Source organism: Salarias fasciatus, chromosome 7, assembly GCF_902148845.1.
Source record: "Salarias fasciatus chromosome 7, fSalaFa1.1, whole genome shotgun sequence".
Lineage (NCBI taxonomy): Eukaryota > Metazoa > Chordata > Actinopteri > Blenniiformes > Blenniidae > Salarias > Salarias fasciatus.
Window position 1 is genome coordinate 23,509,448 of NC_043751.1, and position 14,638 is coordinate 23,524,085.

Below are 14,638 nucleotides of genomic sequence, written 5' to 3' on the forward strand. Positions count from 1 at the left end.
TATTTATAGGCTGGAGAAGTAAAGATGTACAAATCAGCTATTCTGTCTTCTTGTATTCTTAATTAACCCAATTAACAAAGCTTTTCAGCTGACGATGAGAGCTTGACGAGAGAGTGGTGAGCTTTTTCAGATAAAATTATTAAGCGACTTTACACTGGTTGTAGATGTGATTGCGAGTTTGCCCTGGACGCTCCCTTCCTCATGCCTGTGAAGCAGCTTAAGGAAAACAACTCTTGCAAACCAGCCCCCTGACCTGGCTAACTGGTGTCAACTCCCCTCGTCTCCTCCCATCAGTGGCCTTCTGGCCCCGGCTGAAGTGCACACATGACGGGTGGATATGTCACCTGCTCGACAGCAGCTTTCTCAGTTTCTCCTGCTGATCCTCCTCCTCCGGTCCCTCCCCTCCTGCCCTGCGCTCGTAAGGTCAGAGCACACGATTACCAGCGAACGCTGCCCCGTGCTTCCCAGCAGCTTCCCGAGACTGCCCACACTTTTGACACCTTTCCACTTCAAGTCACAGACTGTTCGACGTCGAGCAGCCGACTTTCTGAAGTCCTTGCACGAACTTCACAGGTTAATGGGGTGTAACTCCAAGTCGATATACTGTGTTTTCAATCTAAAGAGGGATCGCCTCTGTTCAGGAACTCTCTTGGGACTTGATGGGACATCTCTGCAAACGAGGTTTGACCAGAAAATGTTTGCAGCTTTTAAGCCTGCATGATTCACATGCAACACTTAAAATTATTTGAGTGACTTGTGTGATTTACGTGTGTGTGTGTCTGTGTGTGTGTGTGTGTGTGTGTGTGTGTGTGTCTCTCAAGTTTGCTCATGTGTGAAACATACCTGGTGTGTATGTGAGGAACTTGTAGGCCATGTGAGCCAGTGGCAGGATGGGGATCATACAGTTGTCACCGTTGGTTTCGATGAAGTCGTGGCGAGTGATGGCGGTTGGGTCGATGTGGTGCTCCCTGAACGGTCGAATAAATGCCTACGAAAAGACAAAAATGTAGACCACAGGACAGTTTTAGCGAAGGCCCTGATTCACTAATCATCACAACTGTCATGGGAAATAGTTTGACTGTATTTCTTTTGCCTAAAACTCACGACAAGTCAGAAAACGGCATAGATGTAGACGCTAGAACCACCTGGATGATACGAGATCGAATAGAGAACCCATATACAGCAAACTGTGGATTCTCACAACTGAACCAGTTACAACTCGTGACTTACAGACGCTCTCACTTAATTTAATAACTTCAATTTAGAATTTTCAACACTTGCAAAATGGTTACTGAAATAGCTCTGTCACCATTAGGTACCTGAACGAAGGGGTAATCTTAATAACTTTACCTCTTGATAGATTCTATCACTTTAAATCACAATGCAAACCATTGTTCACAGTGTTTAGACAAATTCTGATCAAAATGCACACGCGCACACACACGCACACCACGCTTGGCGATGCCAACCGTCGTGCTCAACCCCAAAGCTCATATCCAGCATCCTAATAAACCACAGAACAGCAGTCAGCCCGCACAAACACACTCACACACATAAATGACCGGCGGACGCCCCGCCTCAGTTCAAAAAAGTCAGCTTCAAAACACACACATGCTCGCAAACCCCACCTGCACTGTGCAGAGGCAGACACCTTTCTGCGAGAGCACGGGGGTCTCGAATGAAAGGCTGAATCTGAATCTCACAAGCACAAAGGAGGACAAAAAGAAACACACCCACATGCACACACAGCATAAAGGTAATTTATTTGCCTCTGTGGGAAAAAAGAGAGAGAGAGAGAGGGAGAACGCTTGCATGTGTTTTCACATGGTGTGCATATGTATGTATGTGTGTGTGTGTGTGAAGCTGTGGAAGCATCAGCGTGAAAACTCATTATTGTCGGGTTGGCCGTTCCACACAATCACGCTCGCCCATCGGCGCGCGTCGTCGTAGGTGCCACTGCAAACACAGAAACTATCTGTTGATATCTTCACAATTATGTTTCCCCATCTCCGCTCTCCCCCGCCTCTCCCCCCTCTCACCACAGCCCTCAGCTAGATGAAAGGCCGGCTAAGCCGCGGAGGTCGTGCCGAGAGGGGCGGCGCGGCGCTCCCAGTTAACGGCGGGCCACCAGTTGCTGCACGTCCTCTAATCCCACACCGTTTAACGGCCCGCCTCGCACGACGCCCGTTAATCACCGGCTCACATCGCCCGTCGCCCCAGCAGCCGGCGCTGTCCCACTGCTTGGGCAGACACGCCCTTCCACCCCCTTCCTCTGCTTCTTTTTTTTTTTTTTTGTCCTTCCGACCTTTTTCGCTGTATTTTCATCTCACTTTTTTGCTGCCTTTTCTTTCTTTTTCCACAGATATTCTCCCACTACCAGCCTCCTCTTTCCTTTGCTGCCTTTAAGTCGGAACTGATTGAGCATCATTTAATTAACTCTCCTTCAAAGCTCTAATCAGCCTCACTGGAGAGTTGTCTTGAAAGAGATACATTTTCTAAAGTTGCATCAAGGAAAAACAAAAGGCGAAGCAGCTGCGGATCTAAGATACTTCCTATAGAAGTGAACCAAACAGAGGGAGCGTCCTCGACATACATCCCTAATCTGGAGCACATCTGGTAAATTTCAGTGTGAATTGGGCATCATTGGGAAGTAATGAGCGTGACTTTGTCCTCAAAGTGGTGTCATTAGAGGACTGCGAAATCCTTGTTGAGTCAATTAAAGCTCAACGACACGACGACGACTGAAGAATGGAGAGTGGAAAACAGCATGGCCCAAAGCCCGTCGGAGGGACCGTCTGGAAAACCACCGGGGAATCGTCGAGCACTTTTTAAAAAAAAAAAAAAGACAGCGCTGCCATTCAGGCACAGATTACAGATGAAAATATCTTTGGAAAAAAAAAAAATCAAACCAAACACTGATTAATAGACATGATTGTTGTGACATTTCTGAGCATCATATTAAATATTAAAGCCGTACCTAAATGCAAATGTGTTTAATGTGTCTCTAGTGATGAGCAATAATTATGTTTCCCTTGAATTGTTATTTAAGTGGTAAAAAGAGTGAGTCGCTGCATGTTTCAATTAAATAACTTTGCTCAAACATGGTGAAGATTATTTTACAGCATTGACTAAATAACCGAGGACGAATCAATGATGTATGTTCTTGCTGCGTTGCACTTATTTGTGGGCCTTTATTTACAGTGTTTTAACAAGCTTTTTAGTTTTATTTAACCTTCATAGATGTAGGTAAATCCCATCGGGAATATCAGACCCATTTTCAAGGCGGCATTACAGGTGTAAGACATAAAAATACAAGATCAGGAACAAAGATAAAGTTTAAAAAAAAACAAGAAAATCAGATTCTTACAGAAAAAAAATTACTTTTTATATCTAGTTTTATGGCTTCATAATTCATTATTATTTATGCTTTTTTATGTTGAGAATTTCTTTTTATTTGACTATATACTAAATTCTTCTTTCCCTTATTTATTGGTTTCAGTTCCCAGTAGGATCGATTATTTTCATGAGTTTTTATTTATTCTGATTAAACGTCTTTGTATGGACGCCCTGGTTTCAAATCCACATCGGTAGGAAGGACATCCAGCACGAAAACTATTTTTGTGTGACAACATAAGAGGCCATGACATTCTGCCGTGTAAAAGACTGCACCTATATAAATGGAGTTTAAGTACAGCGGCAGTAAATGTGTGTGTATGGAGACATGAGCAGAGTCCATATATGGAATACAGTAGAAGACGTCGAAGATGCATTTCCCCAGTACCCGATCAATCAGAGGTCTGTCTCTGCTGGCAGTATTGTTTATGCTACGGCGACAGTAAAGCCTGTGATTGCCAGGCTCCGTATGCCGAAGCTTTGGAGGACTGCGGTGCATATGTGTGAACGACATGTGTCTGCATTAATGCTTCTTCACCGCGTTTATCGCCCGATCCGAGCGTCGTCTTCAAGGAGGTCTTAACAAACAAAGGCCGCAGGGAGCTGGAAACAAAGCCAACGACATACACATGTACACACACACACACACACACACACACACACACACAGGCGCAAACAGGACATACCTACACAAACACTAAAAAGTAAACAAATGGCAGTACAAACAAATAACAAAGGACCACACTGGCTTCAAATGCTCCGTCTCGCGGTATAACTGCAGCCACTATTAGCCTCAGGTGTTCTGCAGCGCGCTCGTCTTCTCTTCCAGTTAAAGTCTTTATTAGAGGTCTCCTACAGTGTCCAACACACCATGCAAATCTGCGGCGGCCACTGTGCCTTTGGTCCCAGTAACTACCCCAAACCTCAATAACTGCCGCATCATAAATAAACATCAAACTGCAGAATACCTTCAGCAAACACACACAAAAAAAGGAACACCGGGCTCCAAAAAACACCATTTTGAGTCACCTGATGGCGGCGTGCATGAACAGAAATATACACAATTCCTCATTAATAAAATCAAAATCTTATTTTTTTTTTAATCAACTATTTGAAATCATTTCTCCAAACTGACTGTCAATATTTTATTAGCTGGAGTCAATCATTTTCATGATGTTTTGCAGTAATGAGAAGTGGAAGTTCTATTTTTTTTTTTCCACCTTGTCCTGTTTGGCAGCTAATGCAAACAGTGTTAAATGATTGAGAGGCTTTTGGTATCAGAACAAATACACGCATAAGCAGAAGAACCAAGATATGTACAGAAGTTACAACTTTAGATTAAAAATCCGGTGAGGCTGAAGTTTTGAATATATTGCTGTTTTATCATGACCGTTCCTAAAGTGCACTTTTTGGATCCCAGCAGGTGACCAATCGCACATATTCAAACTCATTTGTGAGTAACATTACATCATTATTAATCATGCACTTTTAATGAACGGCTTCGGCGTGAATAACAACTATTGTTCTAATTGGAAAACTTCAGTTTTAAAAAGACATATTATCCTCAAGATTTTAACAAATTGTTTATGATGAATAATTCATTGATGCGAGAGGCAATACACGGAACATACACACATGCACGCGCAGATGATCACAGTCACTAAATTCTCATCCCATTAATCAAAACAAAGTTCACATGAGCCAATCTGCATGCTGCACCTGATCACACTGATTTTAATTGGATCAAATGAGGCTAACCTTTAGTCTAATTGGCTGCGAGGAGCGTGCATGTTAACAGAGGAGGGCAGCTTTTGTTGGCTTTTAATGCGTAATTTCACTGCATCCATCTTCAACACACCAACACATGCGCGCATACACGCATTCTGTGTTGTGACAGGCTGCAGTGGTCCAAGGTGAGGCCGTCCACAGCGCACTGGGGCCACGGGCATTGTTGTCTGCAGGGAGATCCCTCTATATTACAGTGACGTTTAGTTTGCAGGTCACTATAGCAGACCTGAATCTCCGGGGAATAAGGTGCAGCCACCACGCTGCCATGGCGACGCAGCCTCAGGAGACACAGGACACCAGCACAATGCTCCACAGATCCTCTTTCCGGTGATTCAAGAAGCTATTAGAGTGGTTTACTGGTATATTTTCAAAGAATGTAACTGGGAAAAAAGCTCATTCTGCAGTAAATCATTCATGTTTCATTAGTAAAGTTAAATTTTCTGCTCTCAGGCCAACTTCTTAACACAAAATATATACTGTATGCGAGACAGCTGGGAATGTTAATACCACATCGCTCCATCAATAAAGAGCAAGCGCATGTTTTCAGTTGGTTGGCTGGCCATGACTGATTTTAGGGTGGATCAAAAACCATCTGGGACCACTAGATGGAACTGCATGATAACAGAACGCTGCTGACGAACAGAAAAACCTGCATCATTATCATAAGAGCAAAATGTGGCAAAAAGAAAAAAAGCTACACAATCTCATTTTCAAATAAATTAAGAGATCTTTTGCATTTATTTGACAAACTTAACAAAATCAGATTAAATTCCACTTTATTTCGGTAACTCCTTCCTACTTGTGTTGTCTCATTTTAGCATCAGTTCTTCATCATTATGGAAAGTTTTCATTGGTTTACTTGTCTAGGTGAAATGACAGTTTCACTGTTTATTTCTTGCATCTTCTTAAAGAATATTTTAATTGTGTGTGTGGCACTTATAAACAGGGAGAAAAAGTGACATTGCTACTATCATAGTATTAATAATGTTAGGATTTCTTTATCATATATGTCATATATATTCTGTCTTTAGGAAAATGCACTATTTCGATATTTTGAACATTGTCCCCAAAAACACTCTTTGTAGTCAAAGCCATAAGAAGCCTTTTGATCACAAACTTTAATGACCGTTTTGGATTTTAGATGCTGATGAGGTACGGCGCACTTCATGCCATGCAGTGCTCTAGCGGAAAGCAGTTTGCCTTCCAGAACAATGCATTAAAAATAAATATATCCCTTTAAATTCCTTGTGAGATCATTGTGGTGATGAGCTGCCTGTCTTTTCAGACCAGGTGGGATTCCAGTGTCTCGGGGTGAATGATGGGAAGTTGAACTAGTTGTGGCTAAAACAGCTCAGTGTTCCACAAGTTTAATATCCAATGACTTGAGTTGAACGTGGAGAGATTATGTGCTAGATTTTATTCCGACAAAGCAAATATGCAACGTTTTTCCACCCAACTGGACAAAAGTTCAAAATGGAATGTTCTATTCTGTTGAGTTATACAAGTTAAACAGTTTTGTTATGATCAACACTACAGAAGCTACTAAAGAGGCGCAAAAGTCTGTGTTGAACTTGTAATTCTGCAAGGAAAATGAGGCGTTCACCTGGTGTGAAATTACAAGATGGTGGTTAATGCAGTGTGATTGTGTGTGCTCACCTTGCCAATCACAGGGATATCCACAGATCCCCAGGTGTCTGCCCCCCAGTGCACCATCCCTGATGCAAAATCGGCCGTCACTATTCCTAGAACTGGCTCACAAAAAAGAGGAGATGAGAGGAATAACATTTTGTTGTCATGCAGAAAATAAAACAGCGTAAATGATTCAATTTCACCCTGAAAACTTAAAACCAAACCCAAAGTCAATTGTTGGAAATAGTTTGTTATTGAGGTCGGAACTCCTGAACTGTGAGTTTATACGAGTGCCAGCTCACCGATGCCGAGGATGATCTTGTAGATGTGAACGGTGGAGAAATGGAGGAGGAGGAAGGAGAAGTTGATGATGAAAAGGAAGAGGCACAGAAACACACACACCCACTCCTGGAGCCGTTTTCCTGCGGAGAGACGGAGACACAAAAGGACGAGAAAAACAACTTTTAAATGACAGGGCATCGTGAGAATACAGGTTATACTGCTGTGCGGAGAGCAGAGGGAAGGAAAGAAAGAAAGAAAGAAAGAAAGAAGAAGAGGGGAGAGGTGAGGGAAGTAAAGGTTTAACATGGAAGCAGTAAGAAGTTGGAGGTGTCCGTCTTTGATGGACTGTATTAATGAACTGGGTGAGGTCTTCGCCACCACTGAGAGAACAAGACACACTTTACCTGGGGTCAAAAGACTGCTCACTTTCTACAAAAGTGTGTGTGTGCGTGTGTGTGTGTGTGTTTTGGGTGTTAATATGTAATCAGTCAGATGAAGACAAGTGTACTCCAGATAACGGGGTCACGACCTCTCCTATGTGAAACACCGGCGCTGATGCAGCACGCGCACGCGCGTGCACACGCACCCGCACACTCAAGACACGCGCGCGGCTGTTTCAGGTGGGAGGCGGGTCTCTGCAGGGACAAGGGCAAACGCACAGGTCAGCACTATCAACGAGAAGAGTGCGGGAGAGGGACCAACTAAAGCGATTCAGTCTTAACTTGCTATTCAGCAATATTAGGAGGAGGAGATGGGAGGGTCAGACTCAGAACGCTGCGGCCACGCACGGCTGAAGACACTGAATTATTAAAAAAGCACACAGAGCACTGATCTATTGCTCTTTTAATTTGGTTGAGCACCGTATCCTTTCCTGATGGCGTCACTCTTCTTTTAAACGTCCCTTTGTTTCTCCTTCTGACCTCTCGCCGACTCAGAGATAAACTACGTTACGTCCAAATATAAACCGCGGCTGCTCTGGTTTTCTTTTTCAGTCACTTTCTTTGGTTTCCTCACACACACACACACACACATACACACACGCACACACCCCTCCCCTTCCACTGCTCTCCTAATCCTTCTGTCTTTGCCAATCTAATGTGGTTTTAAAACTTTAATGTGTTCAGATCCTAATGTATCACACGGCATTAGCAGCCTATAAGATATTCATGACAGTTTTTTCTAATAAAGCACACAGGATTGTGGGCGTGCGCGCCTATAGACCTGCGCGACTATGAATATGCTATCAGCCTCTCATAAGGTATGGACTCAAGTGGTCGCAAGAGATTTAGAATATAAGATTATGGATATTTCACGAATCGTCAAATGTGACCCTTCACCTTCTAAAAATAGACGGAATCAAACTTGCAAAGAGACAGATGGCTCATTCAAGTGGAGATGGAAGTTGGGCTCTTGGATGAGTTTGACATTGCGGTTGCGAGTTGCTTTGAAGCTCTCGTGTTTCTGCCTGAAGTGGGACGATTCAACGCATTAAGTATTTGTGTGAAATGTTTATTCTGGGTGTGCTGAGGCCGTTCAGGAAAGCACAAATCAAGTCGCTCTTTGAGTTTGACAAACAGATGGAATTAAGATGTAAATACACTTAAAACTATTTATTTTATTGCTTAAAAATAGCAATTATTAATAAAGATTAAGTCCCTGTTTCTGTTTTCACTTCAAAACATTGTTGTGTAACTGGGGCCGACATGAGCAGTGAGCAGAGAGACAGCAGCTCTGCAGCTCTCCAACTATTTTCACTTACGATTGAAAGGACAAAGCAGCTATCTCATTCAAATATAAATCAGCTTTAAATTATGTTGTGATTTAAAGGTGTTAAACTCAGATAAGAAGGAGATAAAATTCATTAATTACATTATACGCCTTACTTTTAACCAGTCAGACAACAGACACATTTGCCTTTAATATCAGTGACTTTCTCTTGGCAATTCCGAATGTAATATCACTGACTTAAAAAAAAAAGCAGGGATCACACCATATGTTGAGGAGGTAACATGTTTGTAAGCAGCAGTATATCTGCTTCACAGACATCGTGACAAGATGAGAACATCTGTCATTGCTACGCAGTCTGAGCCTGGGTGTGCCCGAGCAGATCGACACACAAAATGAAATATCAGTGAAAATCCAGCAGCAAGACGAGCAATCGACTCCCATTCAGCAGATACATCAAGTTTAACCAAACAGCTGCTTCAAAAGTCTTCAAGTATAAAAAAAAAACAACTAAATCAAGTGCATCCATCTAAGCTGACGTCCACACTGGGCCACGGACCAAAGTTTGGCTGCTGGGCTGTGTTTTTAACAAAATGCTGTTCATAAAAGTCACTGAAATGTGATTCATTGTTCCATCACCAGAACTGCCAACTCAATCGAAACCTTGGAGAACATTCAATAATGTAAATAACTCTACAATCAGCACTGGTCTGCATCAGTTAATTAACTACTGTGGTGGAACTACGACCATTTCCCATCATGTTTTAACTGGAGGTTGATATATTTACACTCCTGAAGACAAATTTGTTTAAAGCTGGTAGGTACAGACAGGAGGAAACATCCCAACGAACAAATCTCGGCGAAATTCATGTGAAAAGGGAGCTTTAAGAGGTGATTTAGAGAAGGCGCTGAATAAATTGGGTTTAATCTCCTTGGGCAGGTCGTTCCAAAGTCAAGGCGCCCTGATGGCAAACACACCTTTAGACTCCAGACTCGACTGAGGAGCCAGCAGAAGGCCGACAGCAAGATCATGCGATGTCAGCATAAAATGACTGCTGTGCCTTTGCTGTGATGTTTCATTCACTCAAGAATGTCACAGACAAGATGTCACAGTAACCTTGAACCTTTTGCCATAAAAACCTCCAAATGGCTTCAATATAAAATGCTGTTCAGATATTTTATTAACAAGATTATTAGACAACCTGTCATATAAGTGTTTTTCTAAGAAATGCACGTGAGTGTGTGCACAAAGCTCATTCACTGTACAAAGTGGACTGCAGCATAGTGCTGAGCACACGGAGCCCTGGTCCGTGTGTTTACATCCTACAGTCAAGGTATCGGGGTTTTTAGTCCACACCGAGGTTAAGTCGACCACATTTAGCTCTGCTGTCTTCAAGCTTCATGTGACACCATTCTCTCCACTCTGCCCCAAGGTATACACACACACACACATACACGACTGATCACTACACCAGAATTCAGACTCCAACTTTGTCACTGCAACTGCCCCCACCGACAATCTGCTAACACAAACACACAGGACGAGACAAACCACGACGCTCAGACTGATGGATTTCCTAACACATTTGCACATCTCTTTCTATTACACGCACACATTCCTCTGACACACGCACAAATTCAGACACTTCATCTCCGTCATGAACACACACACACACACACATAAACACACACACCCACAGTGCAGGGCCGCGGAGCAGTGGGGCGGCTGTCAGGTGATGTGCGTCAGTCCTTGGATCCTCCGGCTCCCTGGTGAGGGGAAGGAAACTAGGACAGGCCTCCGCAGAGTGCACACACACACACACACACACACACACACACACACACACACACACACACACTCTCTCCCTCTGTCACACACACATACACATAAGCCCTGGTCCCTCAGGCCATGGCATTGCTGGATATCACACACAGCTACAGACAGACAAAAAGCAGTCGTTACTAGTATGTATGGATGGACATATGGTCACGTTCGAACATCGATGCACAAATATCCCACACTGGACACACACACACACGCACAAATGACCTGCCTTCTCTTGGCATAAAAACCAAAATTAAACATGTGCACTTAAACACACCACACACCACACACCCCACACACACACACACACACACACCCCACACACACACACACACACACACACACACACACACACACACACACACACACACACACACACACACACACACACACACACACACACACACACACACACACACACACACACACACACACACACACACACACACACACACACACACACTCTTAGGGCCAGAGCAGCACACTCATTAATATCGTTCTGACAACAACTGGCTCCCTGGCAACCTCTCCACCATCGCTCACGCAGCAGCGCCCCCCCGCCTGCGACCGTGCACGAGGGTGTGCACGGGGATTTAACCTGGGCGGAGTCGGGGGAGGGGAACGAGGGGTGCTAATAGGCTGAAATTAATCAACGCCGGCTGATTCGCTGTCTGGGGAATGAGTGGCGGGCAGCAGGCAGGATGGCACCGCATCCTGAATACTAATGGACTAATGGAGAGATGAGACGGAACACAAGTCCCCTTACCTCTCTCTGTTTGGGGAATTCACCAGGATATAGGGCAAGGGACTGAAACACACTGCAACATATGAAGGATTTCATCATTTTTCTAGAAATTAACCAGCAAAAAGGCAATAAAAAAAACACACAACAAGGGTCAAACTGTGAAATATTCATCCATTGCTCCTCCGTGCCACTAATGGCAAGTTTGATTTCACAGTATTGAAGAGAAGCCTAAAGCATTTAGGTCACTAACAACACGTGTACATGTGCTCCCAGCAGCTTGTCACTGGTTCGATTAACAGCCGCGTGGACCGTTCGCTGCATGAGCGTCTTCTCTTCCCTCTCAGCCAAAAATAAATCTTCAAAAGAAGAAAGAAGAAGAAGAATTGTTGGATGAATCTTTCTCTAAACTAAGCCAGCTAAATTTGAAACCACATCTGTTCCTCCCTCCTGTTTTGGCCTTTCACCCAAACAAACTGGAGCATGAAGAGATTTAAGTGTTTTCTTAGATATTGCCACTCCGGCGTGCACGCACGACTTTCCGGGGTTTGTGTGAGACGTTTTCAAGTGTCACCGTAAACCACAGCTTATTATGCGTGTTGACAATTCAGGGAGACGAGAAACAGAAGCTCGGAAGCTTTGTGTGAAAATCAGACAGCCGACCAGGAGCTTGTTTAACACTGAGCCATCGATTCGCTTTTATTTGATTGTGCCATTGTCGCAGAGGGTGTACAGTGGCCAGCGGGTCAAACATTCAGAGCAGGTCAACGCTGATGAATGAGAGAACAGACATACGAGAAGGAATTTAGACAAAAAGAAGATTTTTGTCTTTCTTGTCTTGGAAAGTTTTTGGCTATCACAGCGGGTAATTAGGCCACAAAAGACTGCCAATTTTGCTGGCTTTTGGCATGATGGGAGTTATTAGATGATATCCATTATCTGACGAACCAAATGAGACCCTACCCCCTGATGACCTCCATGGGCACATGATGGAGGAAGGGAGAAGCAGGAGCGAGAGGAATGTAGGACAGTTTGTACCGTGTTGTCGTGATTGTCGACGTGTGAAGGGAGCGAGCTGCTGTGTTGACATGTTAAAATGTGCTTTAAAGACATTTAAAACAAACTTCACTTTAAAATGTAAAGCTAGACATTACGTTACACTAAAAAATAGATTTCAGCCAGTGCATTTTTGTTGGATTTTTCTTACTAGGTTATGGAACTGTCAATTGAAAAGAGATCATTTTGATTTTTTCTTTATTTTGAATATTTGAATACAGGGAAAACACATAACAGGTTATCTTTATCTTAAATTTAGCCACTTTACTTTAGCACATGTACTTTCCTTGTGTTTAGTTTGTGAGACCTCAATTGCTTACTGATTATTGAATGAGTTGAGCACAGCGACTGAATATTTCAGATATCTCTCAGCTTGAGTGTTTCCAGGTATTTATGCAGACAGGTGGGAATCTGAAAGGTTCACATCTGAAAAAGTTCCATTTAGGAGCATCCATATATAAAGCGACAACTAACATCCAACATATGAGTCTAAAAATATGCAAAATGGTGCAAAACAACTTTTTCCACCGCCAGTTTGCACCAAGACAACAGATAAAATAAAGGTTTGAATTACCCAGGTTAGGCAGTGAGACTAATTTATTGGGTGTAACTTAATTGAATTAAGTTCATTTTTTAGAGTGATATTTGGCTCAATTCCACTCGTTCCACAGTTTACCTCCAGTTTACTGACTCAAAATGAATCAGTAGAGGAAAGTTGAGTTGCTAGTAAAGCACTGAGTGAAGCAGCAGAGTACATAGAGCTGAGCCATTTGAAAGTAAATAAAAGCTATGACTCCTCAAGATGGAAAGTGAGCTCTGTGTCTTTCTCCTCACTAATCAATCCACCCATCTCTTCATCCATCACACTCCCCGATCCAGGTTAAGGTCACAGGGAGCTGGAGCCCATCCCAGCTGACTCTGGTCAATTACCAGGGTGCAACTTTTACAGGTCGCCAGTCCATCACAGCGCAACGACGTAGAGACAAGCAGTCACCCGTGCACACGTTCACACCGACAGTCCACTCAGATTCACATCTTACCCGAAAAATGAATTTCTTTAGACTTTGAGAGGATATTACAAAAAAAAAAAGAAACTTTAGAAGTAATTTTGTGCACTGGATTTAGAACATATCTTTGTAGTAATTTGTAAATATCAACAAATAATATACCAGACAAACTGCTTTTACAATATAAGAAACAATGGTAAATTGAGTGTACTGGGGTGTCACTAAATAGTGTACTGACAGTAAAATTTGATAATTAGACTACACAGCGATGGCATTATTTGATTTTCTTCCCTATGTCTTCAGATTAATCCTGGGCGCTGCAGTGATGTAGGTTAGTGTGCACGAGTGACTTATGGACTAGTAAAGTAAAAACTGTAAACTTTCATCGTGTTTTGGACATTGGAAATCTCTAAAAGCAACTTCCAGAGTGCAGCACTTTTGAAATGCACCACTTCATACCTCATAAACAAGGAAAGAAACACCGGTCATACACACACAGTACAGTTTTCGGGGCCAATGTGAGTACATCGACAATGGCTGCTTGTGCAGCTCATTCTTTTGAACAGAGCAGAGCTTTATTATCATGACAATTATGACGCCAACATCTGGACGAATGAAGACATTTCTTACATACGCCATGAACTGATAGCAAGAGGAAAGACCTCTTAAAGATGCTGAAATGTTTGCATCTTACTGTTCTGTTCTCTGCATGTGTGACTGTAAGACAAAAGCGCAGAAGTGGCTTGGCAGGCAAACTACAGCATTTTCACTATTATTATTTCTACAACGGTCGTGATCAAACAGTGCTATTGAAAACTTTGCTGCTTGAAACTTGTCCAGTCGATCATTTTCATGTAAACATGGCATCAGCTCCACTCTCGGTTTGGTGTGTTTCTGTTTAGTTTGCATGTTCTCTCTGTAGGTTTTCTCCACAGTTGGCATTCGGCCCTTGAAAGTTCCAGTTGGATAGAACTGACTCAAAAAGTAGATTCCATACGTTTTTATATCCCATAAAATGCAAAATGTGCAGTACTGTGCCACTGTGTACAACGATAAACTGTCAATATGCCACCACCACCGAGGACATATTCCCATGTTGAGGAGGGAGAGAAAAATTATTTTTGATTCTGTTACGACCAATCAAATGAACACATACACACAGCGAGGGACAAAAACCAAAGACGGGAACAC

At 42.9% G+C, this 14,638-nt stretch overlaps 1 protein-coding gene across 2 annotated transcripts in view; it reads right to left on the reverse strand.

The window, feature by feature from the left end:
- Positions 1–14,638, reverse strand: part of LOC115392403 (transmembrane protein 189) — a 34,561-nt gene that overhangs the window by 8,293 nt on the left and 11,630 nt on the right. Inside the window, exons 2-4 of one of the 2 annotated variants that reach the window (XM_030096996.1) lie at positions 7,113–7,232; positions 6,838–6,929; positions 844–988 (exon numbers count right to left, since the gene is read on the reverse strand). In XM_030096996.1, the coding sequence (XP_029952856.1) occupies positions 844–988; positions 6,838–6,929; positions 7,113–7,232 (357 nt within the window). Of the gene's footprint in view, positions 1–843; positions 989–6,837; positions 6,930–7,112; positions 7,435–14,638 lie in introns of those variants that run through there. The other variant, XM_030096995.1, reaches the window with a different exon arrangement.